This window comes from Nothobranchius furzeri, chromosome 13 (genome assembly GCF_043380555.1).
Source record: "Nothobranchius furzeri strain GRZ-AD chromosome 13, NfurGRZ-RIMD1, whole genome shotgun sequence".
Lineage (NCBI taxonomy): Eukaryota > Metazoa > Chordata > Actinopteri > Cyprinodontiformes > Nothobranchiidae > Nothobranchius > Nothobranchius furzeri.
The window spans coordinates 44,355,743-44,372,607 of record NC_091753.1 but is presented as its reverse complement, the minus strand read 5'-3'; the positions used below and the strand labels follow the sequence as shown (position 1 = coordinate 44,372,607).

The 16,865-nt window shown below is 40.6% G+C and overlaps 1 protein-coding gene across 1 annotated transcript in view; it reads right to left on the bottom strand.

Moving 5' to 3' along the window:
- fndc3a (fibronectin type III domain containing 3A) overlaps positions 1-16,865 on the bottom strand; it is a 71,446-nt gene that overhangs the window by 41,184 nt on the left and 13,397 nt on the right. The window contains 2 exon segments of the mRNA XM_070543204.1: positions 13-88; positions 14,536-14,675. Of these exon segments, the coding sequence (XP_070399305.1) occupies positions 13-88; positions 14,536-14,646 (187 nt within the window). The 5' untranslated portion in view covers positions 14,647-14,675.

Sequence of the window (16,865 nt, the reverse complement as noted above, 5' to 3'; positions counted from 1 at the left end):
TGGTGCTCTTACCTGTGATACACTGATACTGACCATCCTCTCGTCGAATAGTGAAGGCCTCACCTGGGTTTACCTGCACCAGGATTACCTGTGAAGACACAAAACCTCATTTTATAAAAAGAAAGGACATACTTCCATTAAACTAGACATTAAAATACACACAAAAACATTAAAATACTAGTTGGGAACTAATATTTTTATAAAAATGTGTAACACACACCGTAATAAATCCTGCAGACTAAAAAAAAGGCCTGTACAGGAGACATTTCAAATCTATTTGTTATTTTCTAACAAAGTCACATTTGCAGCAAAAACAAACACACAGAAAGGAACCTGGTGGTTAAATCCTCTCAAAATTCTCCTAACTTAGCCCCATAAAATCAAATACACAAGCTTTTTTGTTGCCTGGCGCTGTGTGTGGGCGGTGGGTACCTCGCTCTTGTAGAATTCGCTGTCATAGAGCCTACACTCTTCTGGTAAAGGGCTTTGTCTGTGGCCGTCCTCAAACACTGAAATCATCAGCACCTCCATGCCTGACACCGCTCCCATTCATGTGCTCGGCGGAGACGCTAAAGAGCCCTTTGACTGCCACACACGGAGTCTCGTATGATGATACAAACCCACACAAGCAGCGTCAGCAGTGTGTGTAGTGAGATGGTGGTGGAGGGAGGGGCGAGGGAGTCTAATTCAATCAAAGTCTGAGCGCTTCAGCCAGCTACATGTGCATGCTTGTTGTTCTCCCCGTTTGCTGAGATGATTCATCAGTTTTTCTGTTTATTAATTTCTGTAGAAGTCTGCTGTGAAACACACCATGTGTGGAAGGACATAAAAAATAACTCTGGGGTTCTTTTTGCTTGCAAAAAAAGAAAAAGGGTACCGCTACTTACTGTTCCTCGCATCGCGTTTCCTCATTCGAGCGTCACTATTCATGCAAAGACAGGAACAGATGTTCCAGGGTCTACCAGACCCGCCAACACTTCACCCAACCCTCATGAAAAATCACATGACCTGAGATGCCAAGACATCTGGCTGAGTGGGTCTTTTTGCAGCCTCCACTTTTATCCACTCCTGCATTACGTCCAGGAATTGACTGAGTCGGAACAAGGAGAGTGGGAATAAAAGGATTAGGGTTTTTTTTTTTTTGCAACGGATGCAGCCTTCAGAAGAAGAGTGGCATGGATCTCGTGGCTGCTTATCCTGGTTCAGGCACACCGCAGCAGCAAGCAGCTTGTTCGCTCTCGCCTGCAGCTCCAATACAGCTTCACCGCCATCAGTATCCACAGCAACGCTTTCAACAATCCACAGCAATGTCCACGCCAAAGCTTCACAGGAGAAACTCAAACCGTATCAGCACCGGCCTCTCATCGGAAGAGGAGGCCAAAGAGTCCAAGAAGCAAGATCAAAAATCAGACTTGGATGATGCCCCAGTTTGCCGCTCTGTTTCCTTTTTTGCTTCTTTGTTTAACTGTGTGCCAATTCAGTCAGCGCCCGCTTCGCTCCTCAGCACATTTCATTTCAATAGCATTCCATCAGGGTGTGATCATGGCACTGCTATGCTGGTAAAGGTGCCAGGGGTCCACGGCACGGGGAGTCCTTTGTTCTGCCTTTTTCACAACAACAACAATGGCGTGCAGCAGCTGAGCAGCCCACGCAGCTTCTGAGGCTGACATATATGACTGCGCTAAAGTCCCTCTGCCTCCCTCTCTCTCTCTCCCCCTCACACTGTCTCTGGCTCACTCTCCCATTCACAGAGCAGCATGCCCTCCCTCCTCTTAATACTCCGATCAATGAAGGAGGCAAGGTGGGTGGGGAGTTGGGCTTCAGAACTCCAGCGCGGACGACAATTACAGCCTTGGGTTTGCTAATGTCTTCAAAGATCACAAAGCAGCATGCCGACAGTCAAAACAAAGAAATTCTTTGTATAGTGACACAACACACACTCTGAAAGTGCCTCTGTAGCATCTGCCCCAATTTATTACTAATGGATGGCATCTTAAAGAGACGGCGCTGATCACTTGCTCAGCATGTGCCGAGTTACCAGATACTTTGCTGAGCAAAAGAGGCACCAATCTTCTCCCAGCTTGCTTTGTTTCAAATGGGAAAAAATGGACTGATGCATTCATACAAAAAGCCAAAGTAAGTAATCAGTAAACAGTAGAGCTGAAGTAGAATAAGCGTTCAGTATAAGGATCTTGGGGAGGAGTAGAATGAATTACCACAGAGGAATGGTAATGGTGTCGTTTCCACAGCGCGCACATTAATAGGACTTTAAAAATAGAAATCATTCCATTAACCAGCTAATATGCACATTAAGCTGAGACTGTAATAAATAATGGATTTTCTCTTGTTTATCATTTTACTGCTACAGCCAATTTTAAGCTAAAGCATTAAATAAAACTAATAATAGATTTTTATTTGTCACAGGAAAAATCTGCAATTAATTTTTCTTGACGTGACAAAGAAGACTTTTTGGATTTTTTATTCTTTAATAGTGGTGTGTATTTAGCCTGTGAATATATAGTCTGGCCACGGTCCATTAACGGCTCTAAGCTGTGGGTCGGGATCAACGGCTGCCTTTCAAATCGTCTCTGCATGCTATTGGATAACAAACAACGTGACGTACTAATTGCTACCGATGTCAGTTAAAGAACCAGTCTGCCATGCTCCGTCAAAGAAGATGCAAATACATCCTTTTCTAACATTAGTACCTCTATATGATCTTGATTCAAAGAAAAGCCCAAGTCTAAATAAAAGTTGATGCCAAAGCCATTTCAAACTGCTGTGATCGGCCCCCAAACCAATAGAGCGGGACTGAATTGCACCACACACAAGAGATACAGTTAATAGTTGCAAGAAAATTCTCTATAAAAAAATTCATACCCTCTATTAAACATTTATGCAGAATCATTGCACGAAATATCACAATTTTTAGCGTGTCAATGTTTTCTTACATTCCAGTTGTTTAATATATATAAGAAGTCCTTTTCCAGCAGAAATGTCTCGCCTTAGGTAGTGAGAGAGAACATTAAAGTGGCAGTGTGTAGTTTTCTGGCGCTAGAGGGCAGTACATATATTTCAGGGTAGAGCCCCCTCGGCCCGGGGGTCAGCCCGGCCCAACGGCCGGGCTTCGGGCCAACGACTGTGTAATTGACTCGGACACGGGCCGGGCGCCTTTATTTTTAATCAAATTCATAAAAAAAACTGAAACACGAACACAGCAGCACCTGCCTGCTTCTCATGCACCGGCACCCATAGATTTCTCCCTCACTTTTACACAAGGGGCTTCCCCAACTCCCACCACAAACATGGAGGACAGAGCAAGCTACCCACCACAACATGCTTCCCAAACCATGCGAAAACAGGAGATAATATCCGAAAAGAGCTTCAGCAGCAGTTGGTCACAGTCCTCGGCTTTGATGCATCCGTTATGAACAACGTTGTCTGGGTAACCGACCAGGGCGCAAACGTGCTGGCTGCTCTCCGTCCATACAGGCACCTGGCTTGTCAAGATCACCTGTACAACACAGTCCTCCGACATGCCCTAAACACAGATGAGCTGGCTGAAGTAGTCCCAGAGGTAGCGGAGACCCTGTTGGCAGCCAAGGCTTTAGTTCGCTACCTGAAACAGTCAGGCCTCGCCTCTCAGCTGCCAAAAAACGTCAAACAAATGGCAGAGACAAGATACAGCATCTTAACTCGCACGTCCAGCCCGCATGGTCTTCAGTGTCCCGACCAGCAGCAGAAGCAGCAGTGAGCGCGCTTTTAGCGCAGCTGGAAGAGCGATAGAGGAAAGGAGGACTGGACTTGCCCCTGAAACTGTTGATGCCATTCTTTTCCTGCATGATGCCAAATAAACTATTCCTCTTGTTGTGTTCAGAAAATGGAGGACTTTTGCCATGTTAAGGGGCTCAACTTTTGTTAACTCATTCACTGCCATTGACGACTAAAGTCATCATTTTAGATCCAACCGTTCACTGCCAATGACGACTAAAGTCGTCATTTGCATTTTTTTTTACTGTTTGAGCATCGGAACGAGCCCCGTGCTGAGAACAAACATCTCAGCCCTGAAGCCGATCTTCATCCGCATACGTCACAGATCACACAATCAGGAAGCAACACATCCATGTGTTAGATCGTTTTGGGCCGTTCCTGTAAAAAAAGTGAGGTGCGAACCAGAAAAGCGTCTGCCGATCACAATTCGACAACGGATTATGAAAGAACGGATAACGCTCGAAACACGCAGATTCTTCCTGATGTAAGAGGTGAGTCTCCTCTTTGTTTTGGTTGTTTTGGCATCGACATCATGCTAGCGCGCAACGTTCTGTGACTCTTAAAAAACAGTAAAAACGGTGAGAAACGCTGGCAGCGAAGGCCGTTAGTGATCAGGAAACGGCTGGCAGTGAATGAGTTAAACTGGACGTAGGCTGTTCTTAAAGGCTTGTTCTTATAATTTTATTCCCATGTTCATTATGCCATTCAAAGCTCAGTTAAGGTCTGTGTGGTTTATAAATGCGCCTATATAAACAAATTCTCAAACTGTTGATTGAAACATGTGCCCCTATTCTAATATGCCATTTTATGTCCACTTTGATATGTCAGAAAGCATTTGTTTACTCTCATGAAAACGGCAGCATTCTATTTTTCTGTGAAGAAATTCGCTCTGCAGTTCAAAAAAATAAAGCATTCATTGCTGGGGTTTTTTTCTAACTGGAGAGCGCATTTTCAGAGCGGCAGATTAAATTTACAAACGCTTTATAAATTGGGGGCGTTTATTTAATCTGCCGCTCTGAAAATGCGCTCTGCAGTTAGAAAATTAGAATACTCCTTTTTTTTTGTAATTGCACAAGAGCGCATTTTCAGAGCAGATTGAATTTACAAACTCATCCAAATAATATAGTGTTCGTAAATGTCATCTGCCGCTCGAAAAATACGCTCTGTTAGAAAAAAAAGCTGTATTGAATGCTGTTTTTCCTTCTTTTCTTTTCTTTTTTTTTACTGCCGAACGCTTCTCACAGATAATTAGAATGCTGAGCATTCTATCACGCTAAAACATTATGAAAGGTTAAAAAAAAGTCGGGCTCGGGTCGGGCCAGAGAATCCTGAAAACCTTTTCGGACCGGGTCGGGCTGGGGCTCCACCCCCTCGGGCCGGGCCGGACACGGGCTCAGATTTTAGGCCCGTGCAGGGCTCTATTTCAGGGTAGTTTTAAATCATATCGACATGACCGACTCCATTTAAAAAAACATTACGGTAAATGTTGTTGCCTGTGGAGCAAAAGCATGTGACCTCGGCATGACTCCTAAGACTTTGATGGTCCTTCCGTTAATTCAATACAGAGAATGAAATTTTGATTGTAATTTTCTGGCGCTGTGGTTTCCGAATCCGCTGGGGGTCCTGCGCCTGCCGATGACGCCAACATACTACGGCAATACAGCTTGGCCAAAATATATTGCATCTCTCTTTTGATTCTGTTTTTTCAAATAGGTTTTGGAAAGAGTTTAGTAGTTTTGTTATTAAATTCATGTTTTTAACTACCTAAATGTTTCCTAATGCAGTAACATAATGTCTGTAAGTCATATAGCCAGCCAATCATCTAGTGTGATGTCATTGATATGAGTAGGACCCCGAGCCGGCCAGAAGGAAACATGGCATCTAATATGGCGTCCCCCAAAGACACTTACCCACGCCCTGTGTACTTTTGACTCGATTTTCATGGTAAAACAAATGCTAAAAAATGGTAAATGGCCTGCATTTGATATATCGCCTCCTAGAGTCCTAGAACCCCTCAAAGTGCTTTACAAGACAACCAGTCATTCACCGATTCACACACACATTCACACGCTGGTGGTGATGAGCTACAATGTAGCCACAGCTGCCCTGGAGCGCACAGACAGAGGCGAGGCCTGCCGAGCACTGGCGCCACCGGTGCCTCCAATCACCACCAGCAGGCAAGGAGGGTTTAAGTGTCTTGCCCAAGGACACAACGACAACAACAATAAAAAAAAAACATCACTTTAAATGGTTTGAAACAGAACTTTTTTAGATAGTAAACTAGCCCATACTTAAAAAATAAGTGCTCAAAATAACTTCTAAACATGTAGTGTGGGTCGTAAAGAACAAATTCTACTTCATTTAGGAGGAGTTATCGCTGATAGTCTCTTTACACACAGAAACTAATATGAGCAGAAACTAGATTAATATCTAGTTAGATAAGACAAGTTCCTCTTCCGATAACTTCCCTTGGCAAACACAAATTAAGCCTTCACACCCCCTCAAGCTCTTACTGACTACAGAACTTGTTACCCACACAGAAACCACATTTAGGCACACCTAAACACAAACTAAATCACATCATTTAATGTCTCACTGCCACCAGAGACAGCTTTATCGCCAACTTTGTAGGAATTTACTTTTAAAAAGTGACAAAAAGGTCCTTTTCACACAGATGACTAAGCATGTTGTGGGTTTTTCCACATTCACAAGCTATTTTTCAATTAAAAAAACATTTGGAGCAAGGTTACAATTCTTGAAGCATCAAGTGGAAATGTTAAGCTCCATTTCTTATCACCATAAAAAAATTGCCTCCATGTACATGTTTTATTCAAAGAGAGTCAGTTAAGCCCATCATGCAGGTGGCCAATGTTGTTTTATTACCCAGGAGGATGGGTCTGCTCTCTGCTCATGATGGGTTAGCTCTGACGTTTCATGGCCGCTGGTGACTCAGGGTTCGGGTTTCTCACTATTTGTTCCTCCTAATTGTTTACTGTGCGTTGATGCAATGGAGAATCTGGCAGGACAGGAAACAAGAGCCAAATGACACAGGGAAAATCCCGCCATGGTTCGGAACTAGCCAGGAATTAACACAATCTCCCTGCAGCTGATGGCGTACGCTTGCGTGTACAATGATGATTCAAAGCAATTTGATGATCCTCAGCCCACCAGGATCCCTTGGTAATGTTGCACAAGGGCACTGAGGATGGAAAAATAAGGGAAGGAAAAGCACAAACAAAAGTAATAAAACAGCTGCATTATTTTTCGATGTGAAGTTAAGACATTTTTATTCACAAAGAGAAATAAACACAAGAACTCTGCTATAACCAGCTTGTCTAAAATATAAATGAAGTTGTTTGCAATGACGACTCCCTATGTTAATAGGTTATAATGTTTCTAATCGAGTCCTCGACATTTTGCTAGTCAAACTACAGAGCTGGGACTGTAGACCTCCTTTAAAATTCATGATACTCAAACCTAATTATCTGTACAAAATGTTAATGAAGTTTATTACATCTAATATATTTATTTGAATTTAATTAACTATTCAAATTAAACAGAAAAACAGGTACTTCCCCCATTTGTCAAGTTTGTGACTGTGACAATTTAATTTTCATAGCTGTACGTCGTCCTTATCAGCATACTCCCAAACGGCTGCTAGTCTACACAAGAATGATAACTTGTTAAGTAGGGCTGCTCAGTTAATCGAATTTTAATCTCATTTACGATTCGGGTTTTGAACGATTATACAAACAAAATGAGAAGCTTCTTTGCTCCTACCTTGGTTAACTCCTGTGCGGTTTCGAGTGGTAAATCAAGCGCACCTCCCAGTGTTGCCAACTTAGTCGCCATTTCTAACAACTTTTCAGACCCCCTTCATGACTTTTCTACCCCCAAAGTGTGTTGCGAACAACCTAATGACATTTCTGATGATCCTTAGCTACTTTCTATAGAACTTTGTCGTCGATATTCTATGCAGGTTAGCTGCGTTTCGGACTGCCTTCCAGACATTAGGGAAGGGAATGATGTTCGCACGTGCATCACGATACATCGACGGGCCAATCATAAACCTTTCTCGGTGGATCTCACTCACTCAGGAAACAAGTTGTTTTACAAGCAAGATAAATTCAAGCTCGAGCTAACAATATCTGAAGGGGATTTTATCAGGTTTGTAAACTCTCAAGCAATGGGTGTGAGACACATTTGGCTGTCTTCATGCGCTCTCATGTAACAACTCTAACTTCTCAGGCAGCTGGACCTATGAATTATGCTTTTTTTTATATTATAACCTACTAGAAAGGCTTTTTCCAGGAGCACCTAACCTACATTTAAATATCTGTATGCTTCAGGTTTTGTTTACTTCAATATTCTCCAACTTATTTTTGCAGTTTTTCAGAATTTCACCAACAGGATGATCTGTGAGATTTTCAGATTTGGGTGTAGCGTCCATGCATTCATTTTTATTTTTCAATAGTAGCTAAAGTGGTCTGTTTTACTGGCTTAAATTAGTTGCCCTAAACGCAGCTGACTCACAAACTGTCCACCATCTCACAGTAGCTGACAAATAGTGGGCTAAGCCTCGTCTTCACAGATGATTCAGTGGCCTACCAGAAGACAAGAAGAGTGGGTTGCATATTTGTCACAACATCTCAAGCCCTCTGGTATCTTGCGAAAGGGAATGCGTCCAGGGCCCTGTCTCGTCTGTCTGGATACAACATCCAAGGCCTGCGCTAAAGACAGCTGAATTAAGAGTCTGCTCTCACATCTCTTGGTAACATTATCCCACGCAAAATGCGTAGCCACAAACAGAACACATTGATGACTGTTCCTTGTCCAGTTTGTTAAGTCACGATATGTTAAAGGGTGCTTTAACTCACAACTGGGGAAGAAACAGTGCACTTCAAGTCCTAAATAGCAACTCACGTCATGTTGACAAGTAAAAACACTAAAAAAAATGTGATTCAAAAAAAAGGTACGCCATCTTAAAACAACTTAAAACTGCACAACATAATTTTAAAATGTGATATAAATCTTTGGAAGGACGTAGGGCTGGCTGATAGGGCCTAAAATCAATATCACGATATATTGAAGAATTCTTCTTGATAACGATATGCGCAAAAACAAAAGTTGTCCACTAGATGGGGCTGTCCCAACCCAAGCATTACATTGAGTCACGTTGCTGTGTGACTGGACTGCTTCTTAAAGTGACATGAAAGTCGCCAACCTACACGCATCTTTTCTTTTTTTTATTATCGAATTTATTGACATGGGAAAATTGATATTGGTTAGAGGCAGAAATTTTGATAACGATGCATTTTCAATATATCGCCCAGGCCTAGAAGGAATTCAAACCCAGTATGTTAGGATATAAGCAAAACTTAAAAAAACACCAAAACAGAGCAACATTGTACAAATAATAAATGCCAAGCCTAAACAAATCAGAATAATGAGCAAAAACCAGGAGAAAATATACATATCCATCACCAAAGCCAACAGCTAAGTGCATAAGCCATTAGCCAGGCTTAAACATGGACAGAAACAGACCAATTCATCTGTTACCAATTTAGCAACAAATCTGACGACAAGTGCAGGAAAAACCAAGGGGTGAACATAAGTGAAAGGAAGAAGTGATTCATACTGTGGCCAAAGTCATCTCTTAAAAGAAATAATTTTAGGTAATGACCCTGAGACAACAGCTTCCTCTCTGACTCAGAATAATTGGTCCACTGGATGATTAACATCAAGAGTTGGGTTAAAGAAAAAACAGAACAAAGAATGGTGTCCTTGCCGCTCCTCAAACTAAAAAGTCCGAAACAAAGGGTCAGCCATTGCTGTGAATTTACTTCATTGTCACAACAGCCCTGCTTAATTTTGTCAGGGCCCAGACTACAGTCCCTACACCTCACTCTGGAGCCGTCTAATCTTTAAGCCCAATATTCCATAAATATGTTAGTTAATATCTGAATCCAAAATTCTTCAAAGTGCCAACAAAAAAACAATCAAAACGGCATTTATATATTTTTCCTTCTAATCTCATCAGTTTCAGAGCTCGTCAGGGTTCAGAATTTGACAGCATAGAAATCAGTCCATCAAATCTCCTCAGCCATGCATGCTATCCACGAGGTACAATTTTTTTAGTTTAAAACTGCCTTTAATCTGAAAAATAAACCACTAAGGTTTCCCACTCAGCACATGAGCTTAAATGTGAAGACAAATAAAAACAAAAATAAATCTCAATGTCTACATCACGGGCAGGGAGTGTAAACTGAATGATATCACAAACAAAATGCTTTTTAACCAATAAAACATTTTACTTTTCCAAATACGAGACAAATGATCTTTGTTGACAAATTGGCATAATTATCTGAAATCTTTGCTTAGCTTTAGTCAAAACAAAAACAGGCCTACAGAACCAAAGCATCCCAAATAGCTTCAAGCTTTTCTTTAGCAGATTCTTTTTTTAAAAGGAGTGGTGACACACTTGTATAAACTTTACTTAAGATAGGCCAATGGTGCACAGCCTGATGCCTGTGAAATGAACCAGAAGAAAAAAAAAAGCTTTAACTAGCATCTAAAAAGGAAACTGAATGTTTGAAAAACAGTAAAACAACTCTGAAATAAATTTCCCCAGTCTGCGGTTTGGCCATGGCAGTAATCCATATTTTAGACTTAATCTCTTTGTGAGTAATGTGTTGACCTGGACCAGGTTATTAAAACGTGGCTAAAAAAACAACTAAATAAGGTACAGAGACCAGCTGGAGAGTTAATTTGACAGTTGCACTCGCCTTGTAATTTATCCTGCACATGCGGTTTTCATAAACCTTGCTCTTTGCAATAGATCTATTCCTTGGTGTTCCCTTTGAGGCCCATAATAGGAATTTTTGATTTTATGAGCTAATTGTAAATGAGAAAATAAACAGTTTAAATGTGTTCATGCTTCAATGCAAATCCTGGTATTAACAATTTACTGCAGCACGAATTGAAGTAAAAGTTGGAAGACGAGAAAGGAAAAAATAGACTGGATTTCTTCTACTCTGATGTGGAGCAGTGATGCATCTTAAAAGTAGCTTTCTGAGGTTTTCCCCTTTCAGAAATTATGTATGATTTTTCAGAAATCTGTAAAAGTGATTGTTTTATCATGTACTGTGATATAATATAAGCAATACGTCTTCTTTTTTTTGGCTAAGCACGCCCCCTGCCTCGCAGAGCTCCGTTCAATAGGAAACTGAGTGCCGACCAGAACTAACCAGCAGCGTTAGACTACTGCTTACATGTTTCAAATTAGGGATGGGCAATTAATCGAAAATGTATCGTTATCGAAATTTCTGACTGTTATCGAGATAATTTTTCCCATGTCAATAAATTTGATAATTAAAAAATGAAAAGATGTGCGTGGGTTGGCGACGTTCATGTCCCTTTAAGACGCTATACCACCTTGAGTCACGTAAAAATGCAACTCTACGTAATACACGTGAAAGCCCCATCTGGTGGACAACTTTTGTTTCTGCACATACCTGTAGCTATCGTCCATTTATCGTTATCGAGGTGAAATCCTTAATATATCGTGATGCAGAGTTGATGAAGATTTCTCAAACAAGTAAGTCTTTAAACTATAAATATGAAAACACAACATGACGTGAGAATAACACTTGTAAAACAAGCTCTGTTTGTTGGCTACAGAAGCACATTCATAAACAAGAAAGGTGAAGTGGCCATCTTAAAAAAAATGGATCGAGAGACAGAGGGCAGAAACTACAGTCTTTAAAACTGTCTCTGTACACTACTGGCAACGAACAACATAATGTCCTCACCACTACAGATGTTAGTCAATGGGGCAGTCTGCCATACACTTGAAAAAGATGCAAATACAACCTTGTTCTAAATAAACAAGTTAAGTACCTCTATCTGCTCGACTCAAAGAAAAGCCCAAGTCTAAATAGTCCAAAGTTGATGTGAAAGATGTTTGTTTTGCCAAGTCGCTGTAACGTTCCACCCACAAATCAAAAGCGCACTGTGATTAGCATACCACTAAACTGCTCAGGCCAATGGTAGACCTGCTGAGGTTCCAACGGGGCGTAACAAGACCAACCTGCAGAGCAAAATCTTTTTGTCTTCTCCTGCGGCCTGTCTATATTTCTAGGCTAATGCTGAGTCCACACTGGGGGCATCAGAGGTGCGGAACGATTTACTTGCCTGCTTCGCGGTGTGTCTCAGTGCACACCCGAGAAGTCTCATCTGCCAAGCAGCATCCGGGGCTTGTGGATTGTTTCTATTCTGTGCGTCCTCTGTGAGAGAGGGGGTGGGTGCTTGCAGATCTTTTAGCTTTTGTGAGTCATCCAAGGCCTGGTGGCCCACCAGGCTTATAAAGCGCTGGGACACCCTGTGCCTCCATTGTGGACTTAGCTTAAGTTGTATCCTCTACTGTAATATAATGTAGGCAACACGCCAGTTTACTTTTGCTAAACCCATCCCCGTCCCGTAGAGTCCCATGCAATTCTAACTGAGTGCAGCCCACGATTAGCTAATCGCAACAGACATCAGCTTACATACAGATGTCAGTCACAGAGCGCACACGCACCTGCAGAAGTACCTGGACTGACACAGAGTTGGCGACATTTCTAATGGACAAGTAGGTCTTAATATATAAACAGCATAATGTGAGAATAACAATTTTAAAACAATGTGTTTTGACCAGTTAGAGGTGCACTTTCACAAACAAGGCATTGCTTCCAGCTGTATTCACTAAAGTAGGGAGAGGGGTTGAAGTTGCAATATATTTTCCACCTCTAGAAAAAATTTCTGCTTGAATGATACATGTTTAGCGATGGGTACTTTTTAAGGTACCGACCGAATTCCATAGTACCGACCGAGCACCGATTCACGTCATTTGAAGCGGTGCCTCGTTTCGGTACCCGTCCTACATAACGAGAACTTGCCTAGACAGCTGCGCATGCGCAAGAGCGTTATGTCGTCGGTCGCTGCGAGCCAGTTGTAAACAGAGCAGCGTGGGTAGAAATAACGAACGCTAAAGCTTGGGTCCACTTCACTAAATGTGATGGGTAACTGGGTGATGATGAAACCAGCGACAACGATCTAAGTGAGACATCCTCATCTTAATCTGCTCCGGTAGGTAAATATAATGTTTAAGATAACGTTAGCTTGATATGTTAGCTGCCGTTCCGCTAATGGTGTGTTCGTTTTCTCCTCGGAACTCTGAATTTCCAACTGGAAGAACATGAACGCGCTCTAAAGTTTGGCTTCACTTTACTAAAGGCGACGGGTGATTGGGTGAAGATGAAACCAGCGACAACGATCTAAGTGTGAGGCATCATTATTTAGCTGCTGGAGCAGATTAAAACAAACTGTTTAAGATAATGTTAGCTTGATATCTTAGCTTCCATTGCCACCATTGTTATCAGCTAATTGTGCGTTCGCTTTCTCCTCAGAAATTCTAACTTCTCAGTAGCAAAAATCAAAAGAAAAAGGACAGTAAAAGGAATGAAGATACACAGTAAATTTAGTTCACAGAAAAGATGTTTGCTTCAGTTTAATTATTAGCTCATAAAACTACAAGGAATATGTTAAAATACAAACAGTTGTATGTTATTTATCGTGATATTTATCAAATATGGTTATATATTGAGAAAAATATGTATTTAATTATAAAAGAGAATTAAAATAATAAACACTCAAAAGTATCTAAAATTGGTACCGTTAAGTACCGGTATCGATTCCTAGGTACCGGGAATTAGTACCGAATCGATTCAAATGTCAAAGGTACCAACAGTCACAAGGGGCATGTTCAGGCAATCGGAGGCTTTGAGAGAGGTATTAAGGTAACTGAACTCACCAAGAACACCACCCAAACAACAAAACCTGCAACATTTGATCTTTACGTAAACAAAAGCCCGATTCAAGTGAGGGGTTTTCCACTGCAGAAATGATGCAAGTAGGGTGGAAAGACACGGATATCAGACAATAATATTATTGTCAAGTTTTATTAAGACTAAAGGATATCAGACTAGAGAAAAATTATGGAAAATTTGTCTGTCAGTTCAGCGCTGTCCCGGGGGAGTCGGGGGAGGGGGAACTTTAGCAAATCAAACTGATCACAATCAGAATGACAAAGAAGTCACCCAGGCTTGTCAGGGTCATTTCACTTCACTTTGACGCTAACACGGTTTGATGGGAGATATCCGACCCATATCCTGTACATAAACGGCACAAATACTATCAAAACCGAGAGAAGCGGTTCGTCACTGGTGTGCAGCTGTTACCTATGAAATACATTCAATAAGCAACTGAAAGGAAAGCAAATCCATTTGGGCTGTTTTCAGTTCTTAGCCGAGTAAAGAAAACGTGAGAACAATTCGATTTAGCAGCTGGAACATGCCTGAAAAAACAAAAACATTTCACAAAAGGCAGCTTTAACTGCATCAAACGGCTTTTTTTTGTTGGTAGCGGTGACAATAAATCAGTTTACAAAAACCCAACAAAGGAAATCGCTTTTTACAGCTGCATTTGAACCTTTGTAAGTTTGATTGCACCATTACTCAAAGAGGTGGAAGCATATAATCAATCAAATCAAAGTAATAGCATGGCAGGCTTAATTACTAAGTCAAAAAATAATAATACAGTTCAGAATCTGCAAGCTTTAAACCAACAATGAGCAAAATAAGTAATAAACAGTGTTTCTAACAAATCCCATCAACAAATCAAAGCTTTTCTTCTATGAGAGTTAAGTGAGGAGAACACAGTGTGTACCTGCTGGGGGCCCTCCCCGTTGACCATGGCTGAGGGGGGTGGTGAGGCCAGGATTGGGAGTTCAGGGCTGAGAAGCTGGCCAGACTCCAGAGGTGGCGTGCGGTCTGCCATGTCTCCCTCATTCACACACTGAAGAGGTCCTGCTGCAACAAAGACACAACGATCAGTGAAAGTGTGTACAGTATATCACAAAGGTTTGTGACGTCATTGTCTGGACAGTTATTTAGCCTGTGCTGATAAGGACGTTTACCCAGAAAGTGGCTTCTGTCACCCCGCTAATATATTATTATTATTATTACTATCTCACCAATGTTGATCCCAAAAAAATAAGTTAATTATGTCAGTTAAGATGCTACATAACCACTAAAGCAGACTTACAGCTCTGTTGTGTTTGTACGTACGTTCTGAGAAGTAAACTAGCCTCTTTCAGCTGTGAGGATTACATCTCAAAACCAAAACTATTCAGATTCTCCACAGGTCTGCAGATCTGGCTGCAAACATACCCACAGCTGCCAATCACCTCAACAGCTCCGGTTGATGTCACACCTTCATAAACCTGTGGTTGAATACCATTTATGGTTTGTTTGATTTCAACAACATGGAAAGTGTCCCTGTGTCTGAAACAGCCATTTATGTTAAATAAAAATGACACACTGAGAAAAGCCGAGCATGTAGCTGATATTTGGATGTCAAACATCGACATATGTACACATGTCAAAGCCGTGCGACTGTTGCAGAAAACTGATGAACAAATGGAAACAGACATCTAGCTATGATGCAATGGACTGTATGGGTAACTAGTCATAACAGCCAGCTGTTCCACAGCAGAAACAAAGAAGAGAATGATTTTTATTAGAAGAAAAGTCGGACTAGATGTAAAAATCATTGAAAATAATCCATATAGCGAGGTTGTACGAGATCTTTGTACATAAAATTTATGTTTGACAATTGTTCCCATCACGTATTTTAAGTATCATCATAAAATTTAAGTGCAAACCTTAAACCTCAATAGGCCAAGAAAGAAACGTACCTGGTGTCTAAAGCAGCTCATACATATATGGAAAGAAATATTCTGATTTACTGGATTAGCAATAATTAGTCAAATAGAAGCTGAAAGTGGTCAACTTTCATGCAGAATATTCTGAGATGCACCAACTCTTGTTTTAAAGGCTGATACAGGTTTCCAACTCATCTACAGCTCTGACCTGCCGACACCAAGTTTTGCCCATTTCCAATTAATCAAAAAATAAGTAATTAACTGAATACATTTTCTATAATTATCCTAAGAATAAATTTAAAATGATTATTCAGGGTGCTGAAGGGGTTACATCATACAAATTAGGCTTTTTGTATTTCGAGCCGTTTCAAAAGGTCCAAATTGTCCACATAATCAGCAGAGGCCAACTGATATGGGCTTTTAAAAGGCTGATAACGATTTTTTAAAAGAATTGTGCTACCGATGGCCGATACGTAAAGCTGATTATTAAGGCTGATGCATATATACGTTTTAACAGCACTTTGATTGTGAAAGACAACAGAAAACTAGCTGTTAGCAATGTAAATTAAATAAGTCAATAAATCTCTTAATATTTATTGAACTTCAAATATAAAACTAACTCAAAATATTAATGTGCAAACTGATTCAGAACAATAGAAAATTGAATAGAAAATAAAACAGATTCAAGTTTTTTTTAAATGTTTGAAATAAAGAAAATCAAACAGTACCCAGAATAATGGTGCAAACTAGTGGATGGTCGAGGTAGAATCTTCAAGTAAAAAAAACTATCACAAATTAAAGCACATTACCACATTGTAGTAGGGCTGGGCAATAAATAAAAAATTTATCGTTATTGAAATGTCTGACTCTTATAGAGATAATTTCTCCCATGTCAATAAATTTGATAATAAACCAATGATAAAATGTGTGTAGGTTGGCAGCATTCATGTCCCTTTAATAAGCTGTACCACCTTGAGTCATGTTAAAATGTGACTCAACGTGCCCATCTAGTGGACAACTTTTGTTTCTACACAGTTGTCGTCCACTTATCGTTATCCAGGTGAAATCGGCAATATATCGTGATATTGATTTTAGGTCATATCGCCCAGCCCTAGTAAAAAATAAAATCTAAACTATACATAAAAAATAGTGCAAATATTAAACACCAAATTCACTCAGAAGTAAAATTTTGTCTGTTACATTTTCCAGAGTAAGGTAAGTGAGAAAAATGATTTTGTAGCTAAAAAGCTCAGTCATTCTCCTGATCTGGAAACTAAGTTTTGCTTTAGCTTAGCATAAAACAATGCAAATAAAAGGAAGGTTCTATGTTAGA